The 16,120-nt window shown below is 38.4% G+C and overlaps 1 protein-coding gene across 5 annotated transcripts in view; it reads left to right on the top strand.

Moving 5' to 3' along the window:
* Window positions 1-16,120, top strand: part of sema3d (sema domain, immunoglobulin domain (Ig), short basic domain, secreted, (semaphorin) 3D) — a 52,468-nt gene that overhangs the window by 23,079 nt on the left and 13,269 nt on the right. For all 5 annotated transcript variants that reach the window (XM_066684676.1, XM_066684678.1, XM_066684674.1 and 2 more), the window contains 8 exons: window positions 1,630-1,790; window positions 6,331-6,393; window positions 6,618-6,737; window positions 7,189-7,288; window positions 8,649-8,777; window positions 11,982-12,124; window positions 14,802-14,916; window positions 15,651-15,720. In XM_066684676.1, coding sequence (XP_066540773.1) covers window positions 1,630-1,790; window positions 6,331-6,393; window positions 6,618-6,737; window positions 7,189-7,288; window positions 8,649-8,777; window positions 11,982-12,124; window positions 14,802-14,916; window positions 15,651-15,720 — 901 coding nt within the window. The remainder of the gene's footprint in view (window positions 1-1,629; window positions 1,791-6,330; window positions 6,394-6,617; window positions 6,738-7,188; window positions 7,289-8,648; window positions 8,778-11,981; window positions 12,125-14,801; window positions 14,917-15,650; window positions 15,721-16,120) is intronic.

The following is a 16,120-nucleotide window of genomic DNA, read 5'->3' as shown; positions in this document are numbered from 1 at the left end:
GTTACAAAATCCGTTACATTTGTGAGTATTGTTTTACAAATTTACAAATTGTTTTACAAATTTTGACTGCATAGTTTCAGCTGTCGCATTCCTTGTGTCAAGCCACTCTTGAACAAGAGACAGAAGTGTCTTGCTTCCACAAAGGACTGGACTGCTGCTGCTGAGTGGTCCAAAGTTATATTTTCTGATGAAAGTAAATTTTGCATTTCCTTTGGAAATCAAGGTCCCAGAGTCTGGAGGAAGAGAGGAGAGGCACAGAACCCATGTTGCTTGAGGTCCAATGTAAAGTTTCCATTGTCATTGATGGTTTGGAGCACCATGTCATCTGCTGGTGTTGGTCCTCTGTGTTTTCTGAGGTCCAAGGTCAAAACAGCCATCTACCAGGACGTTTTAGAGCACTTCATGCTTCCTGCTGCTGACCAACTTTATGGAGATACAGATTTCATATTCCTACAGGACCTGGCACCTGCACACAGTGCCAAAGCTATCAGTACCTGGTTTAAGGACCATGGTATCCCTGTTCTTAATTGGCCATTAAACCTGCCTTACCTTAACCCCATAGAAAATCTATGGGGTATTGTGAAGCAGAAGATGCAGTACGCCAGACCCAAAAATGCAGAAGGGCTGAAGGCCACTATCAGAGCTACCTGGGCTCATAACACCTGAGCAGTGCCAGAGACTGATCGACTCCATGCCACATCACATTGCTGCAGTAATTCAGGCAACAGGAGCCCCAACTAAATTTTGAGTGCTGTACATGCTCATACTTTTCATGTTCCATACTTTTCAGCTGGCCAGCATTTCTAAAAATCCTTTTTTGTACTGGCCTTAAGTAACATTCAAATTTTCTGAGATACTGAATTTAGATATAAATAAAAGATATAAACACTTGAAATATACTCAGTTTGTGTGTAATGAATGAGTGTAATATACAAGTTTCACTTTTTGAATGGAATTACTGAAATATATCAACTTTTTCATGATATTCTAATTTTATGACCTGTGTGTGTGTGTGTGTGTGTGTGTGTGTGTGTGTGTGTGTATCTACCAACATTTGTTTGGAGGAAACCGAATCACCTGGCAGAAATCCACAAAGACACCGGTAGAGCTCCTCACAGTCACTCTCAAACCCACAACCCCAGGACCCTGGAACTACATAACAGCGACACTACCTGTTGCGTCACTGTGTCGCTATTTAACATCTCAGTGGATTATAAACAGCCTGTATTTCACTTAATGAACTATGTGGCATTTTGAATGGTCTTGGTTAAATATCCATTGCTTTTGTCCTTTAACAGAGTAAACAGACAGAGTAATTGTTTAGATAATTATAAAAAATTATAAAAAATTGTCAGATAATTATTAGTCAGTTAATTGTGAGATTATGACATACAACATAACAATCCGAGTATTTAAAAAATAAGTTTTCTTCAATTAATATTTAATTAGATTCAGTTTACCACATGTGGCCTCATGTGGAATGATATTAATCGGTTTAGTTAAATAGGTTTTCAGGCAGTTGCTTAACCCCAGAGATATTTTCATTTATTTTCTAGTGTCTGATGCACTGTGGCTGTTGTAATTTATTTGCTGTGTTTGGTGTTGCTAATGACTGTTTCCTTTTTGCAGAGCTGCTTCGCTCTGGCAGTGTGGTGCCATTTGTGGGCTCCAGTGATGGAATGCGGTTTCAGACATTTTTACTGGATGAGGAGAAGGGCAGATTCCTTCTGGGGGCCAAAGATCACATTTACCTACTAGACCCAGACAACATCAACAAGCACCCTAGAAAGGTACACACACACACACACACACACACCCTACACGCCCAGACACAGCCACTTGCCCAGACACTTATTGAAACACTTGAACACCTGCCCACATGCACAATCAAGTTCATATAAAAAATATTGAGTAACTTCAGCTATGCATGTTTTGGGGCTAGATATGAGGAATTTGTTCTGTGGAATCACCCTGAAACACACCCAGTATCTTTCACAAACCCTGCAGGGCACTCTGCCTGTCAAAGGGTATGTCACAACAACAGAACTTGTCATGTTATTTACATTAGATACAATAGTGATAAATTACAGTCTTCAGCATGGCTGCTCATGATGTTTAGCGAAGTGTGGTGTTGAGGCTGTTTCAGCTGTTTCCAGCACCTGATTACTTATTCTTTCACTTGGGGATTCTTCATGTTCATCTGGCTGTGCATTATTGTATACATTCAGCAATAATTTTTGCATGATGTAACACAGTGCTTAAATATGAAAACACATTTGAAACAGATGTTAAACACCACACTCCCACAGCAGGTTTGGTTCTTTGCCAATGTTCATCTTCACACCCTAGCTCAAGGACATATATTTGGGTTGAACATTGAAGAGTGGTGACAATTCTATATAAGTTAAAATGAGTCTTTCTTCATAACACATGGAAGTTATTCTGGTGTTAACAGCAGTGTTGTAATGGATGTGGCTGCTGGCTAGTTTACACATTTAATTAGAGATTTTCCCCCAGATTTTGAAAGTAAAAACTTATGTTTTGTCTCCTCTTGTGACTGATAAACAAAAAAGTATAGAAAATGAGTGGCTGACACCTACTGAGCCAGATCAAACTTCAACCACTACCACAAAATGTCGACCTGATTACTTAGTAGACAATATGTTTCTTGTTAACAGTTATGCTAACATAATAAAAATATTTAACTATTTATAAAAATATATTAACCAAGGTTTAATCAAAATGTGCACTAACCTAACTTAAAAAATGGTTAATTATATTTTATGGCTATTTTGTTATATATTTGTCATGATACATACATCGACCAACAGAAGTGTTTGCTTTTTGCCAGTTTCCACAGAAGTGTCTTGAAAAGCCTGAAGAGAATTTGCAGCCTATGCAATTACTGCTAAAATGCATAAAGAATGTGTGAGGGATTAGCTTAAATATCTCTAAGGATGAGATAATGAATTCGAATTGTGCATGTGCTACTGCGTGAGGATGTGTTTGCGCATTATTTCCTCATGTCTGCGATACAATATCAACAACCATCTCCCATGTTAGACTTAAGGGATGCAGGACACTTGTGTCACATCTCGATATTCCCACGGTATCTTTCTATAGAGCCATTCACTGACTCTGGATCCCACTGACCCTACTTTTATCCCACCTGCCAATCACTGTCACCATGACGACATGGGATACCACAGCTACAATAGCTACATGACAGTCACAGCTCATCAGTGTGTATGCATTGCGGTCCATTTTGCACACATGCTCATCAGACACACACATACACACTCACACGCATGCATAATAACATCATCATTATTGTGCCTTGTATACATTTGTTTTTGTGCACTTGCTGCAAGATACATATATTTGCATAAATTCACAAAAAGGCATAAAAAAACATCCATCAAACCACAGCTCTGCAGTTTGCACAAAGGGTGTAAAAGGACTGCTGAACTGTAGACAATATTCTTTTTCAAAATAGTTCAATAAATAGCTCTTGTAGACACAATTTTTCCTATATCCTTACCATGGGCCTGACCTCATAAGCGCTGCCCTGTATTTATATCAACACAGATATATGAGACCGAAAAATGTGTTCCACCCTGACCTTTCAAACTGACCAGTCCCAGCTGTGTTGACTAAAAACAACTGGTAGTTCAACTCTTCTCATCTTTGTATTCTGCGTTGTCTGAATTCTTAAAGCAGTTCATACAAAAACTTGTCTTTACTGGATGAAAAATTAACAAAATTGTTCCCATGAAATATTAGGAATAACCTAATGACCTTCTGTCACATTACAGTCTTTTACTGATCAACATGTCAACTGTCATTTCTGAAACTCTGATAAACAGCAACTCAAAACTACTAATTCTAACTATTAAGTTATAGTGTTTAAGTTTTATTTATAACCAGTGCTAGAGACAGAACTATTAGATTCTAAAACCATTCATTTTAACTCCTTAATAAAACTTTTAACAGGCAAAAATAACAGACATGAGCGATACTTTATGGGGAGGTTTTCATTTTATCGACCAGTGGACCCCAGTGTATATTTACCCAGTTTATTATACAGTGTTAGCTTTTGTGTGTCCAGTTTTCATTGCGGTTTGGTGTTTGTCCTGCTTCCTTGTGTGTGTGTGTGTGTGTGTGGAGAGGAACTGTGGGTGGTTAATTAGAGCTTTTGTTGGAGGGTGTTACCATGCACAGCTTCAAAGCTTAGCTGTGTAAGGTCAGCTCAAGAGTGTGTATGATTAAATGTAATCAGAGGGGTTTGTGGGGTTGTGTGTTACATGTGGAGGGGGTTAGGGTTAAAGGTCAGCGCAGTACATGCTAAGCATTTAAGCCTATTATAACACATGTGTGCACAAAGAAGGTGAACATGATACAAATCACTTTCTCTCTTACACTCAATCTCAGTGGATTAGCATAATCACATATTAACACACTATTCATTTCTTGCAAATGATACAATTTATGATAGGAGGATGACATTCTTACCAGTGTACCTAAATTTTAATCCAAATGTATACAGTGGAACCTCGGTTAAAGACTACAATCCGGTCCACAAAGTTGGTTGTAATCCGAAATGTTCGCTATCCGAAATTGTTTTTCCCATAAGAATTAAATGAAATAGAAATAATTGGTTCCCAGCCCCTGTTGACTCCCCTGTTGATTAATATATAAGTGTTAAAGGTTATATAGGTATGTTTTTTTAATGACAACAGTTATAATACAGTTCATAAAGAGTTAAATAAACATGCTAACATTAAAGTAAGCATTTAAACATAAGAAAATTTACCTTTTTGACTGCAATGTGATGGCGTGAGTGGATTCCCCGTTCAAACTTGGAAATGATTTCCTTTTTAAATTCAGTTGTAGGTTGCTGCCTTTTTACTACAGGTTACCTGCTACTAGTATCACTCTTAACCTTCTTTGGAGCCATGATTGAGGGCTAAATAAAGCACTTAAAATCACATACGAAGTAACACAGATGGAAGCAGAACGATAACGAACTGAACGTAATTGTGTCTTGAGCGCGAATGATGCTAGGTTTGAGATGAACGGACACGTGGGGCTGACGCCATCTTTACACAACCTAAAATTTTGTTCGCTAACCGGTACAAATTTTTATTAAAATTTTTGGTCGTAACCCGATTTGTTCACTAACCTGGGGTTCGCTAACCGAGGTTCCACTGTATATTTAATATTCATTCATTCATTCATTATCTGTAACCGCTTATCCAATTCAGGGTCGCGGTGGGCCCAGAGCCTACCTGGAATCATTGGGCGCAAGGCAGGAATACACCGTGGAGGGGGCGCCATTCTTTCACAGGGCAACACACACATTCACTCACACCTACGGACACTTTTGAGTCGTCAATCCACCTACCAACGTGTGTTTTTTGGACTGTGGGAGGAAACCGGAGCACCTGGAGGAAACCCACGCAGACACGGGGAGAACACACCAACTCCTCACAGACAGTCACCTGGAGCGGGAATCGAACCCACAACCTCCAGGTCCCTGGAGCTGTGTGACTGAGACACTACCTGCTGCGCCACCGTGCCACCCCATAATTAATATTTTAGGGATTTATTTTTTTCTTTTTGTGTTTTAAAGCTAGAATTGTCTGATAATTTTCTTTCATATTTCTGTTTTGATTTTAAATTGTACTTTACATTTTCTGTATTTGAGCTGCTTCAATATGGTTTCTTGATTAATAAAATGAGGCAACCTTTTGTGTATTTGTTTTGTAGACGGAATGATATCTGAAATAGGCTATGCCCATTTAACAGCATTTTGAATGTAGGAGTGAAATAACAGGTTAACTTACCTTTTAATTTTGAACCTCACTTTAATGTGGCCTATCTTTACCTATGTGCCTACACACTGCCTGTGTCTCAGTCTGCAAGCTACTGTAATAAACAGTATATCCAAAATAGTAGTGGAATAAGCTTTGGTGTACTATATATACAGACACAGGGTAAGAGAGAGAGAGAGAGAGAAAAACAATGATAGGGTAAGATGTGCACTTTGTGGGCCACAAAGTGCACATCTAACCCTATCATTGTTTCTAGGGTGAGAAAATAGAGAACAACCCAAAAATGGACTCCATGATCCAAAACCGGGCACCTGGCACAACTAGGTAGAAATATAGAGTACTGTTGCTTTTGTACACAATCATGTCCTCAAGAGGTAAGGACTGTAGTTGTTTATTAAATAGTGTCAGAAATGAGGTTGTGAGGCCATGTATTAAGTGTTTCTCTGTGTGTGTGTGTGTGTGTGTGTGTGTGTGTGTGTACATATTTTTCTTTCAGCTAAGTTGGCCAGCTCCAAGAGACAGGGTGGATATGTGTGTTCTGGCTGGCAAAAGCCCCCGTGTGAGTAACACCCAGAATATATTACTGTTAAACAAACACTTCACCAAACTGATCCTCTTCCCTGATTCAAACCTCTGTCTTACATTAAACTGTTTGTGAATGTGTGTTTTACATAGGGGGATTTATTTTTAGAATATTTGTGCTTACACCTGATTTTTATTCTCCATCTCTCTCTCTCTCTCTCTCTCTCTCTCTCTCTCTCTCTCTCTCTCTCTCTTCCTCAGACTGAGTGTGCTAATTTTGTTCGAGTCTTGCAAAACTATAATCGTACCCATATCTACACATGTGCCACTGGAGCCTTCCACCCCACCTGTGCCTTCCTTGAAGTCAGAGGACACAAAGAGGTGAGATTATACATTTTTGAATATTGTGTGTCAATGTGTTCTGTTAATTCAGACATTTGTGGTGCAATGTCAAAAAAATGCTGCACAGCGTTTGTAGTAAGCATGTTCGACCTGTCAAAAAAATGAACTATCATGGTACATTTTAACAACAGGTATGTATTACATATTTAATATAGAAATAAAAAATACATCTGCGAAACAACTGTATAAAGAACTATGATTTTTTTTAATCGTTTGCATACGTATTTAAGAGCTAGTGAAATGCCCAAGGAGCTGACAAAATTGAAAGATAACACATTGACCTGATCAAAACAAACCAAATTTGTTCAGTTACCAATAATAGGCCCTATGTAAATAGACAAAATCTTATATTTCAAAATAAATGTTTTGCCCACACCTAGGGATTAATTCTATTACATCCTGTTCTGAAATTGTACTTGTTGTTTGTGAGGTCAAGGATGGCTGGCTTCATCTAATCAGCAGCAGCATGGAGTCCGGCAGACTAAAATGCCCTTTTGACCCCCGTCAGCCTTTTGCCTCAGTACTGACTGGTGAGTTTTGTACAGTTGTACAATCACGTCTGTCTTAAGCACATTAAGATGAATTTCTGCCTTGTAGCATACTGATAAGCTTCACTTTCGTCTTGGATACAGTGTTTACTGGCCTACATTTCTGTAACTTAATTCTGCAACTCAAAACAGACACTCAACTTTTCACACACACCAAGGCTTTAACAGATATCGTAAAAGCTGGTTAGAGCCTTTAAAGGAAGACCTGACTGAGAGAACAGAACTTTAAAACTTTACTGGAGGGCATGGCAACCCCTCCCCCTGCTTTATTCTTTAAGGTTTTTATGGCAAAACATGCCAACACAGAAAACAACATGCAGAAATGAGTGGACAGGAGGCAGGTATTCATCTGCAAAAGAAGATCAGAATGTATCAAAAAAAAAAAAAAAAAACAGAGCATGGGAGAGAAAGGTCTATATGCATTGTGCACATAAGGGGTATGATATATGATTAATGTAAATCTGTCAGCTTTTAAAGAAATAAGTAGAATGTTTTAAATATGTTTTCTCTGTGAACTGTTCATTTTTGTCCTTTTCAAACCATACAATGCTTCAGTCAGCCTGAACCCACAAACCTACAGGAGCCTTCATGCAGATATCTCTCACTAGGGTGTGTGTGTGTGTGTGTGTGTGTGTGTGTATATATGTGTGTGTGGTGTGTGTGTGTTATTGTCACAGTATGAGTACCACCTGAGTGACGTCCGATTGATGATTATTTTTCTTTTAGCCGACAACCCTAAGACGTTACCTCACATTCCCAAAGTTCTCCTGCGGTGGTTGCTATGGAGACTGCTGAGACTGAGAGTAAATTGTTTATGCAGTCTCTAAGAGATGCTCATTTCAGCTGGGGTCAAATATCAAACAAAATAGGAAAAGAGAGAAGGAGAGAAAGGATGCAGGGATAACTCTAAATTATTGTTTTCATTTTCCTATGACTTAGGAAGTGTTAGGAAGGATTGTCATGATAAGAGAAATTTGCCATCAGTGCCAATAACAAGTGTATCATAATAATACAGAAAAAACAAACAATTGTCATTGTATGTACACAATCTATGTCTCTGAATACTAATGAATTCTAAAACATGCTATTTGCAGCTTATTTGACATGCTTGATTATTACTAAATCAGATTTGTAACTTAATCATAAACACGACTTAATGAATGTACTGGTACTACTGATGCCAGGACATATAGTGTAGTATATAAATAAACACCTTTTGCTTATACTACGTCTTGGCAAAAATAATTGTCTTTAGTACCAAAGATGCTATCAAGTGCAATAGTAGAACAATGGTGTTTGTTGTCCCTAATGCCTGAGTATTCTGACTTTTCTCTGTTCTAAGATCAGTACCTGTATGCTGGCACAGCATCTGATTTCCTGGGGAAGGACAGCACATTTAGCCGATCTCTGGGTCCTCCTCCAGACCAGCACTACATTCGCACTGACATCTCAGAAGACTACTGGATCAATGGTCAGAAAACTGTATACACACAAATAAAACATAATACACACATAAAATGCTCCTTGTTATATCATTATTTTTTTTCTCTAGGGTTTTGATGATTCTAAATCACAACATGAGAAACTGATGACTGTCATCATCTTCCAATTGTATATTCATGTACAGTATGAAAAGGCAAATTATTTGGGCTAAGTCTATTTTATTCATACAGTATAACCAACATTTGTCGAACACAAATCAGTTAATAAAGAAAACAACTGCAATATAATGTTATTTGAATAAATAAACTCACATACATTTGCATTCACATATTGTGTTAACATTGTCTGGGCCTTCTAGAAGCAGGGAGTGTATTGCTAATAGCAGCAAGTATTTTAGGGATTTGAAATTTGTGGTACTTTAAATACAAGGCTTCAGTGCTTGTGTTTCCAAAAAAAAAAATCCCAATATCCATTTTGCTCCACAGCTGCGGCCACATGGCAAAAATTGGAATTTGAACTCTTGACAAAACATGCCACAGTCAGCGGGATGTTGCTGATGATGGTGTTAGAATTTTCCCTCACTGCTCCTTTTGGAAGAAAAAAAAAGCTTGTCATGGATCATCTAATGCCAGCATGCCAACGTAGCATTATAGATTGGACTAGTGCTGATTTAGATTAGTTAAATATAAAAACAGCTATTCACTGGAGTATTCCACTGGATAAAAATAACATTTTGAAGCAAACTCAATGAACAAAAAGGAAGATTCCATTGAGCTAACAGTTTTTCGAGATACTTATCTTTGTGACAACTTGCTTAAATTATCCACCAATCTTGCTTATAAGGGGGATGACCTTTCCTTAAAAATTTTTGTGAAAAATGTTTTCACCTTTACAAAAAGGACCTTAAAGATGCAGTAGTACATCTAGGGAAAACCCGGTATATTTTGCCACACACATTTCATTTAGTTCTGAAGGTGGAGGAGTCTCATGGGAGTGCTTCCCTTTGTCTGATACTGGGGCACATGTAGGGAATAACAGAGATGACTGATGGTGTGAAATGCAGGCAAATGCTTGAAGAAGCCCTTTAGCCTTTAAGCAGGAAGTTGAAAAGGGGGAAATTAACTTATGTAGCATTGACCAAAAGTACACCATTAAATAAAAATTAAAGTGGCTAATAGTTTGTCTGGAGTCAGCCAGAGCCTTGGCCTAAATTCTGCTGGCTGGTCTTTAAGGTTAATTCCAACAGCAACATATCTGAAAGCACAATATTGCTTTTCCATTTGAATATTGCATGGTGTAATGCGTACTGTGATTACTTTTTCCTTTTTAGGAGAACCTTGGGTGAACATTTTAAATTGGATTCTGCTCTTATATAACCACTATTAATAGAGTAATTTCTGTTCTGCTGTCATCTGATAGAGCTTGTGGTGTAGAACAGAATTGTTTTGAACATCTTAAATTCTGCAGTGCCATGGCTATAATGACTCAGTTGAGGGTGTTTTTTTTTTTATTTATTTATTTATTTTTTTCACATTGTGGGGGTCAGAGCCACTGACTTTTCCAGACTTCCACCCTCTCATTTAATACAAAGGTCTCCTTTATAAACAGTAGAATGTCTGAATTACAACCAAATAATTTCACTCATCCCTAACAGCACATATAAACAAACAAGGCACAGGGAGAGAAAGACCAAAACCACTGTCAGAATAAAATTTCCTTGGCAAAGACACAGAGGCTGCAAAGTGGGTGCCACACACTTTCTCACACAAACAAACTTCTGTACCAGCTCCACCCAAAACCAGTTCTTTTCCTACAGGATTTTCCACAGTAATAGGATGCATGAGTTACTTCTGTGTGTGCTAAACCATCTTTCAGTTCCTTGCACCTCCTTTTAGGCCTCCTCTGATTTATATTGACATCTTTAGTCTGCTGCTGAGCCGTATGTCACTCAAAACCCCAAAGCCAGGTCTCTGTGAGATACTTCTCTGCTCCTTTGTGTTCAGAATTTTCCAGAAAAAACAGTTTGAAGCTTAGAATGAAATATTAAGCGCAGTAAGTGCTTTGTAGTTATAAATAAATTTGGGAAAACACAGCTTAATAAATCACAGGGCGGTGCCACTCTGCAGTAGTTTTTTAGTAGTGGTTTTGTGTTTGAGTTGGATTTGGCTGTAATTATGATCATATTCACCTCAAACCTGGCCAAAACTTATTCAACAGCTGACACAGCCTTTTCACATTCATACTCCTCTACCACTGCTACTCTCTTCTCCCCTCCTCTGAGTAGCTGGCTTACACTCAGTACTACGTTCAGGTTAAAGTATAAAGCCACTCTGTGTGGAGAGTGTGAGGGTTTGTAGATCTGTGGTCTTAAAGAGCTTCTCTCCTGGGTGTATGTCCACTTCCAGCCAGGATGAGAATATAAATACATACAGTACTGGGCAAAATCAGGGAACATCCTGTCAAAATGACCCAACATTATTAAACGTTATTGGAAGTGATTATATATTATTTATTATTATCCTCAAAAGCAAAATATAATAGAATTTTTTAACTTGTACATGTTCATTATTTTATTGTAGCTTTCGTTCCTTTCTGGACATTAGCTCTAGTCCTTCAGAAGAAATCTGTTGGGAGTTTTTTCCCCCCACACAATCAATCCATATTTAATTAAACCAGCTGAGTGTGTATACGATTGGTATGCACTTAATGGCAACTTTACTAGATGCATATACTTTGTTACAACTTGTAACCATATAATTAAAGACTCATCATTTAACTGTACCACTGTTAACTGGGTAGGTTTTATTAGCAGACTCATGTTTAACCCAGAAACAACATTCACAGTGCCCCACAGAGTAACATACCTACACTAAATTAGTGTCACTGTTTTGCTATTTTGAGAATGTTTCACTATCCAAACCATATGTTGTCAGCAGTTGTCTTATAATCCTGTACATTGGAGGATGGGATAGAGGACAGAGGGTTGTCTGATAGTGTGCAGTGGCCGATGGGCTATAGTCAATCTTCAAAGTGCGTGTATACGGCACCTAGTAAATTTTCAGCTGGTTGAAAGTTTTAAGAATGTTTCGTCTCTCTCTCTCTCTCTCTCTCTCTCTCTCTCTCTCTCTCTCTCTCTCTCTCTCTCTCTCTCAGGTCTGTGAATATAATCTAAAAATGTCTTTGGCAGGGCAGTAAATATGTGCTCACTGCTACATGTCTCTTGTGTCCACAGAGGCCAGGTTTATAGCAGCACATCCTATCGCAGACACCTTCAACCCAGATGATGACAAGATTTACTTCTTTTTCCGTGAGATGTCCCGGGATGGGAGCACAACGGACAAAGGCGTGCTCTCCCGTGTAGCCCGCGTCTGTAAGGTAACGACCCCCAAGAGGGCACCCACGCGACCGTCCTTGCTCCTCCTGATCAAAGAAACCCCCCCCCATTTCTTTGATCTGTCCATTTTGCAGCACATCAGATGAGTCTTGGAGGAGAAGGCTTCGCTGTTGCTTTCCATTTGATGTGATCTGTTGGAATTTATTAGACCTCTGTTGACCTGGGATAAATCAAGCTAAAGGTCTGCCTGTGTACTCAAGTCTCAGTCATTGTTTATGATGACAGTGGGGGCTTCCTGTGTGCTGGGCTGTAATCTTGTTTACCAGATGCATTATTTTAATAGGACAGGGCTGAACTGCATCTAATCCCTAAGGAAGCAATTAATTAATTCATACATTCATCTTCTGTAACCACTTCATTCTAATCAAGCTCACAGTTGGTCTGGAGAATCATTAGGCATATGGCAGTGAGACACTCTGGACAGGGTGCCAGGACATGACAGGTCATCACACAGTTAATCAGTCACTCACACGCTCACATCTATGGACAGATTTGCATAGCAAATTGACCTACCAACATGCAGTTTTGTGAAGGAACTGGTGCCCCTGCAGGAAACCCGTGCAGGCACAGGGAGAACAAATCAAATTCCTTACATACTGTGACCCTAGGCAAGAAAGAGATCCAAGACTCTAAGACTGGAGGTCTGTGGCAGTGACATTACCTTAGCACAAACATTACATTAATTACTTTATAGTCCATTTCTGCACATTTGCATTTGAACTTAATATGGATGTACACAGACAAGGAATTACAATTTTTTGATAATACAGGTGCTGGACATAAAATTAGAATATCATGAAAAAATTGATTTATTTCAGTAATTCTATTTAAAAAGTGAAACTTGTATATTATACTCATTCATTACACACAGACTGATATATTTCAAGTGTTTATTTCTTTTAATCGGATGATTATAACTGACAACTAATGAAAACGCCAAATTCACTATCTCAGAAAATTAGAATATTGTGAAAAGGTTCAATATTTAAGACAACTGGTGCCACACTGTTATCAGCGAATTAACTCAAAACACCTGCAAAGGCCTTTGAATGGTCTCTCAGTCTAGTTCTGTAAGATACACAATCATGGGGAAGACTGCTGACTTTTGACAGTTGTTCAAAAGATGACCATTGACACCTTACACAAGCAGGGCATGACACAAAAGGTCATTGTAAAGAGGCTGGCTGTTCACAGAGCTGTGTCCAAGCTCATTAATAGAGAGGCGAAGGGAAGGAAAAGATGTGTATGCAGTTTTAAATTGCCTCAAATGTAAAATTTAAAATGGAAAAATACATTTTAACCCCCCCAAATAAACACTACCCTAGGAGCTATGATGCAAAGTACACTTACTCACCTCACCCCAGACTAAAGTCATTTGTGTATCTTTAAAATCATTAAATTTTAAATGATTCCCGAATCATTAAAATTCCTATAAAAGAACTCATCAGGATACACACAGCAAGCAGTAAACCTGTAGTAATTTGTTAAAGGAACATTTACAAAGATTCAGATTTCTATAATATTTCCAGAAAGTCAGTGATGTGATCAAAGCTCATATTTATTTTAAGCTCCCTTAGAATTCATTTAAAAATATACAAATAAGCAGATGCATGGGGTGTTGTGAGTGAACCGTGTGCTTTACTTTGTGTTGGAAGCCCTCGTTCTCACCTTCTCCTTTAGCCTATGTGCTATAAAAATTCCAAGCTCTATTGCAAAATTCTTGGTCTGAAGCATGGCAACGTTTACAGCTTTTAAAAGTGAGCTGTAAAGGTAGTCTAGGCCAGATTCCTCTCTGGGTAACAGCATTTATTCTAGAGAGAGCATCTTTGAAGATTAAAGCGTTTAGAAAATGCTATTCCTAGACCCTTTTGTTGCATTCCCTTATTTCTCTCTCTCAAGTGGACGTTTTATTCAGCAGCCATAATAGCTGAGAATTGCTTAGCCCCGTAGGACTGAAGCAGGCAAATATCAATTGAGATGTTTAACCAAACCTGTGTCTTCAGCAAAAGTCCTCTCCAAGAGTCAGACTTTCAACTATTGTCAACAGACTAAAGACGCTCAAACAGACCCTGAGAATTTGTAAAGTGTATCATTATTCTTTATACACACAACAAAATCCCTGTCATACACAGCCTTTGAAAACAGTATTGATTATATTACTAGTTGTGTTATATAACATAAATAAAATGGACTGAAATGTGAAATATTAATTTGCCTTAAGAAGGTAAACAGGGTGAATGTCTTGGTCATCAAGATTTAAAAATGACAGGCAAACCACCACCTCATCATTACACATCATTACCTCATCATTACATTTTTAAGCTGATTATTATTTCAGTTAATCAACTGTGTTTAAATGATTAATCATGACAACACGAGTATACTCCTGAAGAAATAACAGAGCAAGTCGATGTCACATTCTTCTCTCTATCTTAAGGGTCTGTGAGTAATTGATGCCCTCCTCTACTCTTTCTCCCCAAGTTAAAACCTCTTTTCTAATCAGAGACAGATGGAGCTCTTCACCTTGTTTCATGCAAAGTTTATTTATGGAGTCTATAAAATAAAAACTTTCAGTTTGTTAAAACTGTTGATTTAGGACCTTGACACCGATTTGGGAAGCCTGGCCCATGCGCGTGTGTTTATATATGTATGTTTCAGAATGATGTGGGAGGTTTGAGGAGTTTAACCAATAAATGGACCACGTTCCTCAAGGCCAGACTTGTGTGCTCCATTCCAGGACCAGATGGAGTGGATACCCACTTTGATGAGCTCCGTAAGTTTTAAAAACACTCAAACGCTACTTTGCTTATGGATTCTGATCATTTCCTTTAAACTTAGAGAACTAAAATGTATTTAATTTCTAGGTTAGTTTTTAGATTAATTTATTTATTTTCTAGTCAAGGCATGTTGTTTTTATTATTAGTTGTTCATTGACCAGAAAAAGGAAGAATTCTTCCATACGTAGTGTCATCCCTCTTATTTTAATATTTTCTTTTCTGGGATTTTTGGAGAGAGTTTAAAAAATATGCAAAGATATTTTGTATTCACGTTGGTTACATTTTCTGCTTTTTTTTTATAATCCAAGAAATCTGAATGACAGTGTAGCCTCATTAGTCCATAAAGCCTTACTCCACCTCTATGATCTTCACATCTTTTCATTCATTCATTCATTGTCTGTTACTGCTTGTCCAGTTCCGGGTCGCGGTGGGTCGGGAACACACACTGGAAGGGCCACCAGTCCTTCACAGGGCGACACATTCACTCACACACTCACACATATGGACACTTTTGAGTAGCCAATCCACCTACCAACACACCAAAACTCCTTACAAACAGTCACTCGGAGCACGACTTTGAGCCCACAACCTCCAGGTCCCTGGAGCTGTGTGACTGGGACATTACCTGCTTCACCACCCTGCTGTCCACATCTTTTCAGATAATAGTGAATTGTCTTCTCACAGCAAATTAAGTTGTAAGTATGTGTGTGTGTTTGTTTGTACATTATAGAGGACATCTTTCTGGTCCCCAGTAGAGATGAGAGGAACCCCAAGGTGTATGGCGTCTTCACCACTACCAGGTAATGACACTTCTCTGACACTTATTTTCTGTCAGTGGAACAATGCTTGGGCTTTTGCCGTTAGATTATACCCATTTTATCCAGGGCTGTTTTTAGACGAGAATATGACGCAGTCCAGAGCTCTGGTTTCCCTTATTGTTTACTTCCCTAAGAATTCTACAGTGTCACGTGCTTAGTTTGTTATTATCAGCCTAGCTGAATGTCCAAACACAGCTTATACACAAGCCCTTTTACACAGTTCCATTGCTGAACTACTCCTCTATTGTTGGTCAGAGGCATTCTGCCTTTGTTTACTTTACTATGTTGCCTAATGTCACTGTGAAAGAGTCAGTTCTCTGCAAATGTAAATGACTTGTGTGTAAGATGCAGTGTAGAATACATCCAGCCTATGAAGGTTACT

Source organism: Hoplias malabaricus, chromosome 11 (assembly GCF_029633855.1).
Source record: "Hoplias malabaricus isolate fHopMal1 chromosome 11, fHopMal1.hap1, whole genome shotgun sequence".
NCBI lineage: Eukaryota > Metazoa > Chordata > Actinopteri > Characiformes > Erythrinidae > Hoplias > Hoplias malabaricus.
Note: the sequence above shows the minus strand (reverse complement) of the source record. Positions and strands in the feature narration are given on the sequence as shown.